General features: G+C 37.7%; 1 protein-coding gene across 1 annotated transcript in view; it reads right to left on the bottom strand.

The window, feature by feature from the left end:
- LOC122806379 (albumin-like) overlaps nt 1–18859 on the bottom strand; it is a 211177-nt gene that overhangs the window by 11204 nt on the left and 181114 nt on the right. The window contains exon 12 of the mRNA XM_044076733.1: nt 5458–5681. Within this exon, the coding sequence (XP_043932668.1) occupies nt 5458–5681 (224 nt within the window). The remainder of the gene's footprint in view (nt 1–5457; nt 5682–18859) is intronic.

The raw sequence follows: 18859 nt of genomic DNA, 5'->3' as shown, positions 1-18859 counted from the left end.
GCACTGTATTCAGTGATGGATCTGATAAGGGGAAAGTACAGCGGTAGGATGACTTCTGTGGATCTTGAAGACATTCCCTTAGTAATTAAGTGGGCCAGAGAGAAGGATTTCTTGACTATGGTGAAAAAAATGAAGATTGAATGAGACAGTGTTATCCAGAGAAATACACGTTTCTTATTTCCATGTCAGTCAGAGGAATTCTGCAATGACACATTCAGTAGCTTTGCTTATGAGGCTGGTAATGCTAAGGGGCATGTACTTACCCAGCTTTGTATGGGAGTCACAGTGGTTGCTCTCCAGGCATCAGGCACAAACCCTGTGCATAGGCTGAGGCTGAACAACTTAAGAAAGGGCTCATATAGTGCATGCTTGGCACCAGTGAGCACACCCCTTGGAATGTTGTGAGGTTCCTTGGGGATATTATTTTTAGGCTTTGACATGGATTATATTATTTCTTGAAATGTGATTTCAGGGGAAACAAAATTTTCAAGGTTATCAAGTGTAACGATGAGTGTATATTGGTAAAGTTAGCACCAAATGTGCCTGCTAATAGCTTGGCTGTATTCTTGCTTGGTATAAGAATATGTGCTATTACAGATGAATGCAGTGAGTGCATTGTTGGATGCCGTTTCTTAATTTCTTGATGCAGTTAAAGAATATTTTATCCCCTTTCAGGATAATTACCAGTCTTAGGCTGGTATTTCTCTTTACATTTTCTATTAGTGCTTTTAAGTTCCTTGTTGTTATATTTCGATGTGGTCCTAAGATTAGGGTTGAGGCTTTCTTACAATTTTTCTTTTCTTTCCTTCTTTGTTATACAGTTTATTAATAGAGGATTTCACCAGAAATGTTCAGTATTGAATTTACTATTATATTCTAGTTGATCAGCTATTGACTTTTCTTTGTAGCTACTTTTTTTTGGGGGGGAGGGTGGTTTGCAAGGGATTGGTGAGAATTTCCTGTAGGTCTTCTAGAAGCTGAAGTAGGTTTGCCCTGTAGATGGTCTAATTTGATAGTGGGGCAGTACTGTTAAGTCCGATAGAGAAGATGACTGATTTGTGGTCAGTTTAAGCAGGGATAAGGAGATACAGGTAGGAGTTCAGGTGTGGGATGGGTTGGTTAGGACCAGGACAAAGACACAAGAGCCTCTGGGGGACAGTTTTACAATATGCTTTAGGGCATTAGTATTAACAATGTCTAGGAAACAGTGAAGTAACTGTTGGATTTCTTTACAGTGATTTGGCTTTGCAGGAGCAGCAAGTTAGGGTTATGGTTAACCTGATATGAGGAAATGTTTTTATTAACAAATATAATTACTTCCCTGCAGTTACACAAAGGGCTAAGGGTGTAAGAGGTGCTAATCGCTTGTACAGAGGGGTTGCCATCGCTGCACTGAAATACATCTCAGTAACTATACAACTATGAGTGTGTTTGAGTTGCAGGAGGGCCTCAAGTTCAGACGTATTTTTATTTAGACTCAGCATTGAGTAGTGCCACCATAATAACATAAAACTTGCACCCTGCCCCGCACACACAGGGGACTTTCCCCTAAACTTCCTTAATTTTATAACTCAAATCCTTGGTTGCACAATATGAGCAAAAGGAGAAATCATCTGGTAATAATGAAACATGGCTCAAAGAACTGCAATTTCCATCCTGAGCCACTAGGTAGGAAGAACCAAGGATGTAGGGAAGCATACTCACTGTACTGAAATGTGTCCAGTTTTTCTGAGCAGCTTGTGCGCACAAACTGTTTAGAACTGAGTAAATGAATATTCACAGTATACCAGTTCACAAACAATTCTTGTGCCAAAGGAATACATCTCTATAACTAGCTTTGTATGGCAGTTAATTGTAACAGTTGAAAAGAAAGTACATCTTTCCATGTATCTTGGGGTAGCATTTTGAGGGGTGAGTACATTTCTACATGGACAAGTGGGTACTGGATGCAGCAATATTAGTTCTGAGTACAAAATGTAAATCTCTGGCTACACCCCTGGGAAGAACCATTCCAGGAAGTACATTTTGGGGACTTTTCATCCTTTATTATTCTTTCAACTAATTAGATTTATCCATCTTATAGATATTCCTAAGTAGGAGGGACATGGGAAATGCAGAATCCCCGTTTTTTGGGGTACTGGGAACTTGACTCTGAAAAAAAAATTTAAAGTGAATTTATATACTTAAATTATGGAACTACTTATTCATTATTGCAGCCTTTTGTGATGTGAACATCATCCCCAAAAGACTCATGCTCTAGTCATGGACCTATATTTTATAGCTGTAAAACTCCATAAAAGACCACATTAAGTAGCCCTAACAGGTTGTGGTCAGTTATCATGGTAAATAAGCATCAGCAAGTGAAGTGTCCCAGCTACAATCACATTCATGTTTCCGAGTTACTTTTACAACTCCTTTTTAAGCAGTCAGTTAATTAATTTATTTTATAGATTAGGAAGATCCCCAAAATACTACAGCATATGTGCCCTACCACCAAAAGACTGTTTTCTCAAAGATAGCATACTAAAAGATTATAGAACTGTACAGCTGCAAAATATAGCATATTCGTTTTTGTATGCTGCAGACACTTGCCTTGATCTATACCCATTAGAAAACAGTCCCCCAAATCCATTTGGGTCTATTTTTTTTTCACATTATTTCTATTTCTTTCTATCATCCACCAGCAATGCAGGTGGGTTTGCGAAGAAGCATCTACTAGATTATTTATTTTACACTGCAAAAAGATGACACAAATACACTTTCAACGAAAGTTTGTCAGCAAAGTGAAGATGTGTCAAAAAGTAAGAGACGAAAGTTTGTCAGCAAAGTGAAGATGCGTCAAAAAGTAAGAGGCTCTGTGTAGGTGAAAGTGAAAGAAATTTAAGAATGTAATTAGACCATCAAGCAAAAAAGCACCGTGACTGTATTATACAGGCACATTGCGGTGTGCACCAATTTTAAAAGATTCATTTTTTTTATGTTTTAGACAATGTTGTAAAAAATATGAGGTAGAGAGACAAGGAAGTTCATTAGAATATAAATGGAAGATGTTTATTTTTTTTAGATTTATGCAAGTTTCCTTGTCTTAGCAGCAGTGTGAATGTTAAAATACATTTGAAGAAGAGGAAATTAAGGAATGTTAAATTGTTCTTAAGGCACATATTCCTTTAAACAGGCTGGGACAAAGGAGGCTTATAGTTAAATTGATTCAGAATAAGTATGTAGGCCTAAAAATATGATGGTATTGTAATAAATTATAATCTAGCTGAAACAGATATATCAGATTACATACTAATGTAAGTGCCAGATGGTTAGTAAAGATTTCCTCTGAAAAGGAGATGGGACACAGCTGCTGAGTCAAAACATCTGACACAAATTTCAAGCAGTTGCTAAAAGTATTAATTAATGTTTTCATACTTATGAGATTATAGTTTTAGATAAAAACTTATGACCTAAAGGTAATTCATGTACTAGATAGTCTGTATTCTAAGTTGTAATGTTTGATCACTACCTACGATAGGTCATCTAGGTATATCTTAAAGGAAATAGAGCAGCCATATTTGTTTAGTGGTTAATAGAATTTGATTTCAAAGGCATGGCGGTTGTGACATAAAACTGCTATGTTTAGCCATGTTTAATGGGAGGAATTGGAAGATGGAGAATGAAAGAAGAGGATCGTCTGTTGGCTTTCAAAAAGTATATCTTCAAGACACAAGAACTCTGATAGATTGCCTTGAGGAAGTGAAACAATTAAAAAAAAAGTCAAGAAGTTTGGTCCAGCAATAAAGCCCTTCAGTTGAAGCACTTGCTACGGTTTATGCCCGCCATACACAGAGCACTACAGCTCTTCATTTCAGCACCCAATAACATTTTGTACCATGAGCAGCTGTTCTCTTTGCCCCACCATGGTTAAGCGTATGTGTGATAAGAAGGCATGGTGGACAATCAGGGAAAAACATTGTAACTGCATTTTGTCATAGCTGAATGACGTAAAAGTTCCATCTGTCACTGATAAAAGACTAAGTAGGCAATTAGTTGGGATTGTTTTATCATTGGGTTACACCACCCATGCAGAAATTCGTTTCCCTCTGTAGCACTCTAAATAATTTGACAGACTCTAAGCAGTATATTCATATTTTTTTAATGAGTTGTATGTTCAGTTTTCTCATTCTGAAAGAACAGACTTCAATGTATTTCTCCACAGTGACATGACCAGATGTCTAGTAATGGTCAAGTCATTGTACGTGCTGCTGCATTTAAAAAAGTATTAACGTATTTAAGCTAACATCTTAACAAATACTACCATGCATGCAGACTGAACTAAAGTAATCAAACGGAACACATGTTCTGGTAGGTTGTCTTCACTTCACATTTAAGTAGTGAGGAAGGAACATTTTTGGAGGTGATGATGGATGGAAGATGAGTCAGTTGTGAGAGAAAAAGAAAGCAGCTTGAAGGTTTTCATTTAAAACAAAACAAAACAAAAAATGCCTATACTAGCTAGAGTAAATAATCAATTGTCATGGCAAACTAGATCCTCTACATTTTGCTGAGGGGATCCAAGTCTGAGTGATGTGGTACTCTTCATACTACATAGACATTTGGTCTAGATGTCTCTGATGGAGGACATTTGGTTCTGTAATCCATGCCTCAAAGCAAATATTAGACTGGGTATGCAGAGAGATCCAATTCTGCGTGACTTGTTATATGTGAGGAAATACTGTCATATCTGTCTAGCTTTGAGGATAGACACTGTTTGGAATAGAATTATAACAGTACTCATGTCATTAAGGCTGTTGAACCTTGGAGGAAGTCAAGGATATGTGGAAGGCGCTTGAAATATGAAAAGTTAAAACTGAGATATAAGAATTTGCTACTTTATTGAAATGCTAGTAAATCTTTCATAGCATGCTACAGAAATACTTGATGGATTAAAAGAAGCAGCTGACTTCATCAGCATTTGGAATGGGGTAATCAGAAGGCGAGAGGAATAGAAGAAGAGCTTCTGCAAAAGAAAAGCTACATGTACCAGTATCTCCAAAGTTTATAGTCTAGATCTGTATGCTTCCCGTTTTTAAAGTTTCATAGAATTATAGTTGTTGTTACAGTCTGAGGTCTTTCAGTTCACTCTAGTAACTTTTTTATAGTCTAAAGTCTTTCCTCAATTAACTTTTTCCAACTTTTTAATCATTAATACTAGGCATGCAACGCATTTCATAGAATCTTTTAAGATTTACTTCCACCAATGTGTGTTTAATGCAAACCCATGTAAGGATAAATATCTGCAGTATACTATTTATATAATATATATTTTTAAAAGTAAAATCTTCTATACGTGGAGATTTACAATCTACATCAAGCAACTGTGATAATTCAAATCTTCTTAGCTCATATATTCTTGATAAGAATAAGCATGCAGTAAATTCTACATCACTTCTTTGAGAACTATATGCTTACTCGGCTTTCCTGTCATGTAGTTTATCCTTCGGAAGGGTGCATAAGTCAGCATGGAAAGAAAACTTCTTTTCATCAAGGGGTGGTGGCTGAAAGGTATCATCATGGTCAAACTCAGTGATACAGGGCCTCACTCTTGAATAGGACTCTTTGCAGCAGGCCAGGATCTTTGGACTTACAGAGAGGCTCCCAATGTTATCACACAGTTCGCCCACCACTATACTGATCTAGAAAGAAAAATGACAAAAAAAAAATCTAATGCTTGGGTTAAGAAACAGAAAACAGGATCAAGCACTACATGTATAATGTGAAGGTTTATTTGAAATTAAAAATCATAAACAAAACACTCATGGTTAACTGGTCAGGAACTCCAGGATTCTAAATTGTGAAGAAAACATATTTCATTTGATAAGAAAATGATGAGTATGAGAACTTTGCTGCTCAGATCAATTGTCCTATTGAAACGAGCAAAGTGCTCTGGATTGTATGGAATGCTCCACATTTAACATCATCTTAGCCCTCTGTTTCGCTTTTCCACAATGAACAGTGCTGGCTCTGCTTTTCCATTTTTGATTGGCTTGCATAATGCAATTACTGGCGATCGGCATTGTGGTATACGAGCCAATCAAGTCAATGATCCTAAGTAAAGGAAGCTATTTGAGGCGAATTCAGCCATTCACTGTTCTGCTACTAGTTTCCATGCAACTGCAATACTTTCCAAAAAGGTATTGCAGGCCACAGAAAGTAAGCGGGATCATCATTGTGAAGGTTGAACATTGAAGGATGAATACATACTTTGTATCTTACAAAAACCTAAGCACTGTCCTTGTTAGGATAGATGCTGTGAAACCAAAGGCCAAAAAAGAGACCAGATCCCATTATTCCCACCCAAATCTACTAGGCTACGCCAACAACAACAAATAACTTTTTAATAAAAATATATTTAGCATTGTTAACATTTTTATAAGGAAATCTTTATCATGATCATGTGGTTGTCTACATTACACTGCACACAAAGATTTTTATTTCAGAAAATGTATATCAATTCGTATTCTGTTATTCTGTCAATGACTGAAGGTAATAGTAGAAATATTTTAAGTGTTTTTTTATTAATTCTGAATTTGTACATGATTCTACTCAGATTTGTCAAGGCTCTATGGAAATGGTGCTTCTTGTGCAGTGTGAAAATAGGGTGTTCCACATTTTGGTGGTTTGTCACACATTGGTAGGCTCTCTGTTCTACATTGGCCTGTTAAGATGTTGAGACCTATGCAATTGATGTGCAATGTATGTTGTATTACAAATTTGCATAGGGAAACATGCTTCAATTTTCATTTTACAGCAGTCTTATTCAGTTTATCTTTATTATAATCAAAACTGCCTCATACGTCACTTTCCACATCACTATTTACCTTGATATAGTTGAAAAATATGAAGCACTTTCTGATTAAGGACTTCATTAGGTAAATGCAGGTTGTTAAAATTTGCAACTGAGTTCTATGCTGGAGAAGTTCTTTCAGGCTTTCCTGTTATTCTTGAGGTAAAAATGAAGCTAAACATTTTGTCTGCACCTGGCTTCATTGGAGGGGGGGGGGGTTGGTAGAGTTGCTAGCTGTTAGATAATTGATATAGCTGAAATGAATCTCCACAGCTGCTTTTTTCTATACTTGTAACTAGTGATTAACTAGTGACTTTTTTTAAGTAAATGAATATGTGTTGTAAGATTCTGTACTATTATCCATGTAGCACTGTTCCTCCATGTATCTGAAATATTGAACAATGGGGGCCATTTTCCTGTTTTACAAGCAAGACAATAAGCTGTGCCCTGTCTTATTGTTTTCACCTAGAGATTATCCCTCCTGCAACATCTGTCCATTAAGGAGGTTGCAAATTTCTTCTCAGCATTTTAATATTAGCTGTATAGTGTAGGCAACTCTCAGATAACTTGTATAGAAACTGTTTATCCCTGTGGTATACTAGGGAGCACCACATAGTTTGTTCATCAGTCTATTTATTTATTGCATTTGTTGACCGGGAAAGTCCACTGGGCCTAGGAAGAGCCCATTTTCACTGGAGGGCCGGTGAGAAAAGCTCCACAGTATTACATACATAAGTAACAGAACAATGTTGATACATACAAAAGTAAAAAATAAAGTTGAAACGTAGCAATGCCATTCCATTAATTACACACAAAACTCCTTAATTATATGCAAGAGTAAAATTGTGTTAATGTGTAGGATCAAGTGTTATGGGCAGTAGTGTGACATAGGAGAAAAGTAGTGGCAGACGTGGCAATAATGTATTACAGTCAGCTATAGATGTGAAAGTTGAGTTCTAAGGTGAGCAGAGCTGACTTTAGGGTAGAAAGCTGGTGATAGGTCAGAGTTAGTTTAGGTGACAGAAATGAGTCAGAAAGGTGTAGAGGAGAAGAGGGGAGTGAGAAGGAAATGAGGTGCTGGAGTTATTTGGTGGGGTACAGGAGCATAGTCAGTGAGAGGAAAAATGTAATTTGACAGATTTTTTGAAGGAAGCAGGATTACTGATTGTCCTGAGTGAAGGAGGAAGATTATTCCATAACTTAGAGACAGAATGAGAGTACAGCATTTGGCCAGCTGAGAGTTTAGGTTTCTCAATGGATAATAACATTTTGTTTTCAGACCTGAAATGGCGATTGGGGTTGTACATGGTCAGTATGGATGAGAGGGAAGGGTTAACATCTTATCACTTAGAAAACATAACCTTAGGTATCTCTCATTAGTGAAATTGATTTGTCTGACCTATTTCATAAGCCAACACCGGGAAATGGCACACCTTTTTTTTATTAATATACCATTTTTATCGCAAAGTAAAATAATTTCAAATTAACAGTAGGTGTTCATATCACTAATCCATGATTATAGATGATTAAGCTGTTCACAAGAGAAGGAAATTTCCGTCAATGATATAACACAACAGCTTAAGGTTTCAAGCTAAAAGTTTCATTAATAAAATCAAGAGTATCTGACAAACTGGGTAAAATATCACATATGCCATATCATCATAAGAACATATAATATTCCCTAGATTCCTCAACCATCCTGTTGGATAGCCAAGTGTGTGAGGTATAGTCAGCACTATAGGGTGTTATGTGAATTTGAGGACATACAGTATTTAGAATAAACGTATTCTGGACAAGAAAAAAACAAATACTGTCAAATTTAACAATAGATTGCAGGCTAAAGATGTTCCTTTCATGTTTCAAACTCGGTACAGTAGACAGACTACCTACAGAAAGAGTATGGTTGGCTATAAACCCCTAGCCATATCAAGAATTAGTAACTTTTTAGACTGTCAGCATTGGGTCTGCATACTGTATGGCAGTGTTTGTCAAAATCAGAGTTTAGCCAGTGATAATTACATGCAAATGACGATTATTCCTGGAAAATTTTTGCTTATGTCTTTCAGTAAGGTATACACTGTATACAGGCATTCAAGGTGTGATTACAGATCTGAATTCAAATAGATTACACTTGACAGAATATCTTTTTCAGCATTTCAACATGATCAGACTCAAGGAAATGTAAATCAAAATACTCCAAGGAAATGTAAATCAAAATACTCCCCCTACCATGTAGCTCCCATCATTCTGCAAGAATCTCTCTCTCTCTTTATATATATATATATATATATATATATATATATATATATATATATATATATATATATATATATATATATATATGTGTGTGTGTGTATATCTTTACTCACATTGGTTTTGCTTGCACTAATGGATCATTTAGTTCATTTACACAAGATTTTCTAATTGAGTATTACAGTGTAGAATTACTTTGTTTCTGAAATAGTACTTTCTTCCCTAATCTAATGAAATGTGATATAAAGTGTGTGTTTGTGAGTATGTGTATGTGTTTGTGTTCTCATATGTGAATGAGTAAGGTTGTTGTTCTGGGGCAGTAGTCACCTAATAATTTAAACTAGGCAAGGTTTTATGACTTTTGATTGACCTATAATATATGGGTGTTCAGAACTAAGGACTCGCAACTTTCTTAATAAGGCAGGTCGTTGTCACCTTATAGCAAGAAGTTTTCTGGTTTGATTCTTGGCTGAGGTGCCTTCTGTCCAGAGTCTGCATGCAGTCGCATGGGTTTCCTCCAGGTGCTCCGCTTTCCTCCCACTTACCAAAGACATGCAGTAGGTGGATTGGACACTCTAACCATAGGTATAAGTGTGTGTGTGTGTGTGTGTGTGTGTGTGTGTGAGTGAGTGGTATGGATGAACTACCACTGCAGGGCTAACCACCTAGCAGTGTAAATCTTGGTTCGAGATGATTGTCACTGTTGAAGTGACACCCCAACCCCATGTGCAAAATGAGACAAAGGGGTTGAGGATGGATGGATGGATGGATGGAGGGATGATAGTATATGTTCAGGAACTAAAAATCATTATACAATCCAAAGGGGGAAGTCACCAAGGTAAAAATTCCTGACACAAAAAAGTTGGGTGAACTAGGTAGTTCTTCATATGAAAACCCCCATATAAAAGCTTATCATCCTTGTATTCTGCATAAACACAACTTGATTTTTTTCATCCCACCCTGCAATACATATGGCTGTATTATCATTGGAACAAAGGCTCCATTCTTTCTTACTGCAAAATTTCTGCCTAGATGATCATAATTCAGCATGAGTAGTTTAATATGGATCCCACCGTCTCAATAATTAATGTTTAATATCTCTGTAGATATGTTTGCTTCTCTTCCTATCCTTGGTAATACTTTGCCTGTGACAGGACTGTTCTGTCACCAAGGTAACTTAACCATCTTTTCTTTTTCTTATATTTGATAACTCCCACTTAAACAAAATAAGTAAATATATAAATATCTGTATGTATAAAATCAAAAATAATGTGTGTTTGTTGATATGTGGCATTCATGATCATTATTTCGGTATTATTTTTATTATGTTAAGCATTCTTGTTTCACCATCAACAGCTTAGTGACAATATCCACAAAGTATAGTCAGCCGATTGAAACAGCTTTGGCTGCAGTAGATGTGATCAAACTACATTCTGTATAATTAAAATGGCGCATGTATTAAGTATTTGTGCTGGTGTAGATCTGTCAGAAATTAGAACGTATAAGTATTTTATGAGCGGTAGTATTTCAGGGTTTTGGGATATTGTTCACTAAGTCTTATGGTTGATTTGGTGATAATGAAGACAGTGTTATTACAGAAGTTCATTTTATATTTCAGCACTCGCAATTTTGGTACATATTTCTTCCTTTGTGACACTGTCGAAATAAACTAAACACCATATGATAGTATAATATTTTAGTGAGTAATAACCACTGAATCTGAATATCTCCTTTATTCTAAGCTATCTCAAAGGAAAATATCTTCCATAGCTTCCACCTGTAAGAGAGGTTTCATGTAATATATGTCTAAAGTGCTAATGGGCCTGATTTAACCAAAGTGGACATTTATGAATGTTCTTGTAATGCATGGATCACTTTGATTATGTTCCAAAATTGGGAAAGAGGTTTGTTGAGTGCATCCTTTGAGAAAGACCTGATCTTAACAGCACTTAAGGGTGTTTAACAAAAGCTTGTTAAGGACACCAAAGTGCTGATAGGTTTAGTGCTACGGACTAAATGTAGAACAGTGGCAGAAGGTAAAACAACTTGAAAAATGTTTAGTTCTTCATTCTGCCTCATATGTAAATGAAAAGTGTAGCAAAACAAAGTACTTAACAACCTTAATCTATATGTTCTACAGAAGAGCACTTCTTTTCTGACAGAAATGATCAGGTGAACACAAGCTTTTGGCTATGCTCAGTAACGCTTACTATGGTTAGTATGGGTGGCAACACTAGGACCTGCTTCCTGTTAATAGTTGGGGGCAGTTGGGGGGGTAAGGAAGTAGGTATTTCACAGGGGGAGGCTGAATTAGTCAGCCCACTCATGTTGCTATGCTCAGTGAAGGTGGCACCATTGACCACCAGTTCAGCACACTGAGGTATGCTACCTTTCAGGTTTCAGACATAGCTGTTGAAGGCAATGCAGTTGTCTTTAGCCTGTGGGGTGATCTTGACTTTGTAATTGGCCTTGTTGGATGTAATTTGTCCTCAAAGTTTCCTGTTTAGTATAACTGGACAGCTCCCATTGTTATGGGAGTTGTTCATCCAGATTTTAGCAGTGACTTTTTTGTATTTTATACACCTGTTTAAGGTCAGGATTCCACCAGTGTGGTTTGTTTTTAGAATTTGTTTTGGGTTTACGTCTAGTTGGAAAAACAACCTCTGTACAGCCATTTGCATGGTTGTACAGGATCTTTGTGAAAAATTCTGCATAGGTTGCTTTGAACTCAGGGCTGGGAGGGGCATTGAATTTTGACAAACTATCACTTAATAATAGGTAGTTTCCTTTGGAATAGCTCCTAACTGTTACAGGGATTGCTGGGGTTACTGAGTTGATTTTTATTTCAATGGACACAGATTTGTGGTACAACCTCACCACTGAGGATGAGACATGGGGGTGGAGGTGCTCTCTCATATTGGTGAGTACCAGGTCCAATATTTTTAGCTTCAGGTGGGTGTGCACAATATCTGGTCAAAGGTTTTTGTGTTAAAGTCCAGGAACCATTGCGCCTGTGAGTATGAGCCAGTGTATGTTTCCCAGTTTGTAGAGGGGAAGTTAAAGTCTCCCATAAATAGTATATTTGGTATAATGGTAAGTGTCTCCATTAGGTCCAGATACAAGTTATGGGATTCTAGGGATATAGAGGGCGACCTATATCTTGTTAGGATATGGTATGGGAATTTGTCTGTGGTGATTTACACATGCATAAATTTCAGGGATCATCCTGTTTAACCAACATAAAGTTAGGCTTGTTGTCAATATAGATTGACACTATTCTACCATTGTCCCTGTCTGTGCAGCTGATGGTCTAAATGTTTGGAAGGCACTGTAGCCTTGCAATGCTGGAGTACTTACTGTGGATTTAAACTGTGTCTTGATAATGGCACAGATGTTTATATTCTCCAGTGTAAGGAGAACTTTTATGGCGTGGAGTTTCTTGTTTATGCTCCTAATATTGGGCAGAAGCACATTTAGGTTTCTTTGGGTTTTATTTGCTATGTCAGTAGGTTTGTCAATTTGGCATTGCCTAATAAAGATTCTAAGGGGGTGGATAAAGTTTTAGCCAATATTCAGAAGCCTAGGGGAGAGAGGGTCATACTATCCTCTGCAAAGCAACCTGGATTGTTAACCATGTCCTCCCGTGCTGACAGATATTGAATCCACCTGGAAGGACGCCAGAAACTAAGACAATTATTAAAGTCTGTCATCTTTTGTTTGTACTGTAGCATCATACTTGTTGAAGGTAGACTGCTTCTCAAAGCAGGGAACATACTTGTCTGAGGCACATATTCAGAGAGATTAACGATGTCTCTTCATATAGACCAGATAAGTATGTCTCAGTTGTTTAACACCCACATGGACTATGATCAAAGCATACTGTTACCTGTGATGTAGTGACTCAAGTGTGTGTGCAACTTGACTGACGCTAGCTCCAGATAAGCAGCTAATAGTTATATTCTCCTTGTTCAGTCTGGTGAGTGACAAATCTGTGCATCATACAATGGAGTCTCTTGTGACAAGAGTCCTAGGTAATGTGTTTGCTTGCCTTATGGTCTTTGGTTTGGTTTTGCTTTGGGTATCTGCTTTAGAGATTGTTGAGAACAGACATTGCAGTTTGAGGAATTAGGAGGTCTTTGAGGTTTTGAAGATTGCTTTTAGTGCCTCAGAATAAGTTGGTCTATCTGTGTGGTGGACGCCATATAATATGGCTGTAGTCTATGTGTTCTTGACAACCTTGTTTGTACGTATGTGAGATTTTTGCTGCCAGTTAAATCGTGGATGTGCATTTCTCACATAGTGTGTTTTTTTCTTTAAGGAATAAATGGTTGTCTGTGAACATCAGGCAAATGCTAATTTAATCTGTCTTTCTTCTGTAAACTGTCATTCATATGGTAAGAGTCTGAGTATCGAAATTATTTTGCAGTGATATGCACTTTTTCCTCTGTGTTGATTTGTATGACAATAAAGTTTACTTTGACTTTGACTATAAAATGTACCAAAGCACATGTCCTGGAATTCACAAAACTGCCACTACTGCAGTCCCACCACAGATTATGCAGAAACTTACCAGTATCACTGTAATAAATGACAAAATGAGGCTCAAATCTGGCAGTAGATCACAGTCCTGTTACAGCTGTGAAAGAAGCTGAAAGACTGATATTGGCTGCAGACTAGGTTTAAAATACAAAAAGCTGTCTTTTACATGTAGTTGCACTTAAGAAAATAGATATACAGCATAATGTGTAAACAACTAAGATTTTGCAATAATACACAATCTTCACACAACTACAAATAAAGCTATAAGCTAAGGTTCCAGACAGAACAAACTAAAAATGCAAACAGAAAACATTTTTGCCTCAAACATGGACAGAAAGCAGACAAGTACAGAAAGTATCACCACATAGGTCACTATAAGTGTAACATAAAATATTTAAACAAAATTTAAATAAAAGCTTTTTTCTTCCCTTTTTGATAAAAAGCTTGTATCTTACACCTCTTGGAGTCTTGAGCAAAAGACCCTGAGTGGATGTTACCCCTATGTTAAACATAGCAGGCTTGCTAAAGAGGGAGCCAATCAAATAATGCTGGTCCTGGAGCTCAAGTCTTATAGTTAGAATTTCAGAAACTTTTAGCTTACTGCCTCAGTGAATCCCTAATAATTCTGCAGTGTTATCATCTTTGAATACCCCACATATGATGACTTGAAGTCACAATCTAACCAAACAAAAATTAGTATCCATGGGGTTCACAAGGAGTCTCATGTGTGATTGTGTTTGGCTTTGACTCACAAAGGAATTCAACTTCATTTTATAAAGATGCTGGTTTAAAGTGTAATTCTCAAAGCTATTTTTGCATTTAAAGGTCCCTTAGTAGTTGTTTTTGGGACTGAGGTGACTTGAGGAAGTCTTAAATCTGCTGATTTATGAACTGGTTGTTCTCTGCAAGTATTCCAGTTAAAGATACTTCTGTTCTGAAATTATGGTGGTGGAAACCCCTGCAGTCTTGGAAGACCTGTGAGCCTTTCTTGCATCCACAAAAGCCTTGTCTGACATTATGAAGAGTGCAGCTATGGTTACGTGAGCTCCATTAAAATGGCTGCTGCTAATCATGCGGTGCAGTTTCAAACCATTCATGAAAACTGACAATGGAAACGTGAATAACATTGCTGCACCCATTCATATGACTTGCAAGAACTTCAGACACATCCTTGGCAGCGAGAGTTGAAGGTTGAAGACTGAGGTAGATGCAACAGTGTTTAATAGGGCTACCAGGACAGACTGAAGGACCTGACCCCTAGCAATTCATCAAGACTGAGCTGGCTAAGGTACTGGGCTCTGGAACACCTCCTGTAATTGAGCACAGACATACCTCTCATCTGCCCAAATTTTCACAGAATGTCCAGATTTTTGCCTTATATTTTTGATCTGCTCCTCATAAAATTTGTGGTTTTCTGTCAAATCACTGAGGATTGGAATCACTCAATAATGGCATATATTTGAGTTTCAGACTTCATATCCTTTGGAAAATGCAAGATAACACAAATCCTGCCATTCTATCAACTTTTGTAAGTTTATAAGAGCAACATTTAAAATGTGTCCCTAATTTTGGGTTTTTTTTCCCTACATTATTTTAGGCTTTGTCAAGATTTCTTGTGCTAAGAGGTTAAGAGCTATGAGCACATTGATTGCATCCAAACTCAAAATAACCAGTAAAATGAAGCATTTCATTATCTAATGCCTAACTATAATGACCATGAGGCCATCCTGTAAAAAGCTCATGAGCTTTAAAATAAGTTGAAACTTGCAAGCCATCATGTGGACATTCCCTGATTATATCACTGTGTACGTGGAATGAATATCTTTGGCATTGTATCTAAGGAGATATTGGGTGTTAGGGTTTCAGGTTCTACTTCAGTTCCCATTAATTTTAGCTATTTCTAAAGGAAGGCTGCATTTCTCCATTCTTGATTTGTTGGAAGTGGACTCTTTCCTGGTCATACAGCCTACACAGCAAACCTCCTTGTATGCTGATGCTGCAAGTTCATAATTCCCACTAAGCATGAGTGTCAGGAAGAAAGACTAGCCCTTGACTAGCTACCTAAGTAAATACTATTTTGGTAAAAATCAAACTATTTTAGTCAAGCCTGTAAACCACACTGCTGATTTCTAAAATCCCTATTTGCCTCTTCATGCAGTACAGGTAACAGACATGCTTCCTTGAATGACTTGGAGACATAAAACTAAAATGATTGCCTTCAAACCAAACACCATCATTAGGGTGACTTCAATAGACTGGGAACAATGATCACAAGCCAAACCCAAACACCCCTCATCCAAAATTATGCAATTCATAAACTAAAAATCATCCAACAAGTATCATAAACTCACATGTCTCATAACATGATATCACCATGGATCATCATCATGAACATGAGGAGGACATATCATGAGCACGATCCACAAACTGATCATGTGAGACTAGACCATCCCACCCTGAGCCCACCTGGAACTCCCCCACCCAAAGAAAAAAAAGAAGCCTAAAAAGACGACAGTAAGCTTAGTCGACTAGTCTTAAAGAAGAGAAAAGGCACCTAGGAAAACAGTACTCAAGCAACTGAATCCAAGGGCCTGGCTCCTACTAAGCACAGCTTCTGCCACTACATGGAGGACCTATGGGATAAGGCAAAAACAAAGACTCTTTGTACCAAAGGCAAGCGTCAGTCGTCCCAGTCTAAACCACCCACAAATATACAAACAAGGACAACAAAAAGAGGGACTACAGGTGCAAGATAGCAAAAAAAAGACAAAAGGTAAGACACTATAAGTAAAATAAGTAAATCACTATAAGTAAAAAAAATCCATCCAAGCAAATAAAAAAAAAAAAAGCTAAGAACTCAAAAAAGAATCATAAGGCAAGACTTTTAGCTAAAGAGAAACCTGGGAGGAAACTCCCCTCAGTTAGCTATGATAGAAATGAAAAATGATGTGGTTGTGATGACACACACAGACAGAATATGCTGACAGCAAACTTACTGAAAAAGAATTTCCAACCAGAGGAGCTTCTCCCAAACGGATTGCAGCCCATTGCATCCCCGCCCTCTCACCAAAAAGCTGCTCTCTCAAAAAAAAACAGCACAGCATCCATGGGACCTGCTGGTGTCCCTCGCTCCCATGATGAAATGAAGGCTATGCTGGCACAGCTAGGACAGCTGTTTAATCAAATCAAAGTACCCAGGATGCTGATACGTAGGGGTGTGGTGGCTGCAACTGTGGTACCCACTGCCACCACCCGCGGTGCCTCCGACCCTAATTATTCATACGGCTATTAGCTGCCTTATCTGCAAAGCCATGGGAGACTCATATGGGATAGTATAATAAAATCATAGGAATTTGGAATTTTTGGATCCAAGATCCAACCCAGTTTCAAAAGGCTTCAAGCCTTTTTTAAACTTGGTTGACTTTTTCAAACAGTCACCAAAGAAATTGATGAGGAAAACAGCATACCACACCATATACACTCGATCCTAAGGCCTTGCCGCCATATACCCACCACTCAGGTATCATTGAAAAACTCATAAAAAAATGTCAACCCCCACATCACAAGATGTAATGCAAACTGCTACTGAGACAGAACCCACAGGGTCAGAGAGTTGCTGGCGCCATGAGAGAAAAAAAGCCTCACAAGTGGTGTCCCACAGGGCTCCAGTCCTGGGCCCACTCTTGTTGGCATCCTAATTACTCAGGCAAAACACACACAGGGTTATTATGGTTGACAGACAAAGTTTGACTGCAAACTGCAAACTATAGTAGAAAAAACATCTGATACAGATATCCTTCAGAGTTCAGAAACAGAAACGAGAAACGGATGCTGAAACAGAGCCGCCAAAAAAAAAGCCAAAAAAAAAAATAGTCAATGAAAAACAAGGAAAAAGTGAAGGCCAAACTACAAATAAAATGCCAAGCAACACAGAGAAGAGAAGATTATCAGGGACCTGGACCCAGGTTGATAGTAGTAGTCTGTCATTCGACACCCATGTAGCTAAAGTTAGGAGAAGACCTTCTACATTGCCCACCCTTATCATGAAGGATTCTAAGGGGAGACTTAAACCTTGACCACGGCTATTAATAGGGGCGTGCTGGAGGGATAGATTCATCACCCAAAGACTCCTATGCTGTGGAACAAAATCCGGGATGAACTCTTACTTTTAGAGCCTGAGATCTAGCTTGAGAAGATTGCCTCTACTTACAGTTTTTGGGGTGACCAGATGCCTGCAGCTGATGTGTCAGTCAGCGAAACAGTGCAAGTCTTAGCCATCAGTTGAATTACTAGCTATGATGTGGAGGGCCTGTATGTCTTAAGGGGTAGGGGGTTCAATACGTTTGCAGGTTTGTTATGATGATCTTAGTGTAATTTTATTGCCCCAGTGAGGATGACCCCTCTCCACTCTGCAACTGTGTCAAGTTGTTAAAGCTCAAATCCCCCATGCTGCAATGATTTTGATGGGCAGAGACTTTAATGTGGTACTAGTTCCTTGGACTGACAGAACACCACTGGGGACAAACCACTCTCTTAAATTTCATTGAGAACTCAACTTACTTATATTTGACTTAGGCTTAAAGTTAATGGATATCTGGTAGGCTCACCACCATCTGGAGAACGTTTATACATTTATGGGAGATGGGGGAGTAGCTAGTTGATTAGATATGTTGCTAGCTAGTAATAAGCATTCTTCATGGGTTAAGGATATTGTCATATGGTCAGCAGGGCTGTATGATAATTCTAAACTTTTTATTGCCTTGCAACCCAAATTTAACTGCTAAACACCTTGGCAATGGAAACTTGATACCCTTATGCTGAAAAAAATAAATCTTTATTAGTGATCTTAAAGACTGGGTACAGGATTTGTGGGCTAGGTAATCCACTATTCCCAGCTTTCCTACTGAGATGTGGGAACTTTTCAAAAAGCAGTGCAAGCAATGGATCACAACCAGCAAACAGTGTAAAAGACAACAGGATTTCAAAAAATTAATGTGCGAGATGCAAAATAAAGGCAGGAGATGGTTACATAAGCAGAGGGCCCTAAGTGATAAACACATGCTAAAGTAACAATATAGTCAGTTTTTGTATTTGTTTTTGTCAGCAAAATGGGATAGAGTGAGATTATTTCTAATAAATCTATTAAAGTGTTACTGATGAAGTGAAAATAGCACTATAAAGAGATACAGGTGTCAGCAGTCTGAGACAAAGAGGATAAGATTTGTGTGAGGCCTA

The sequence above is a fragment of the Protopterus annectens genome, chromosome 7.part0, assembly GCF_019279795.1.
Source record: "Protopterus annectens isolate FY-2018-M chromosome 7.part0, PAN1.0, whole genome shotgun sequence".
Taxonomy (NCBI): domain Eukaryota; kingdom Metazoa; phylum Chordata; order Ceratodontiformes; family Protopteridae; genus Protopterus; species Protopterus annectens.
This window is presented reverse-complemented; position numbering and strand designations above follow the sequence as displayed.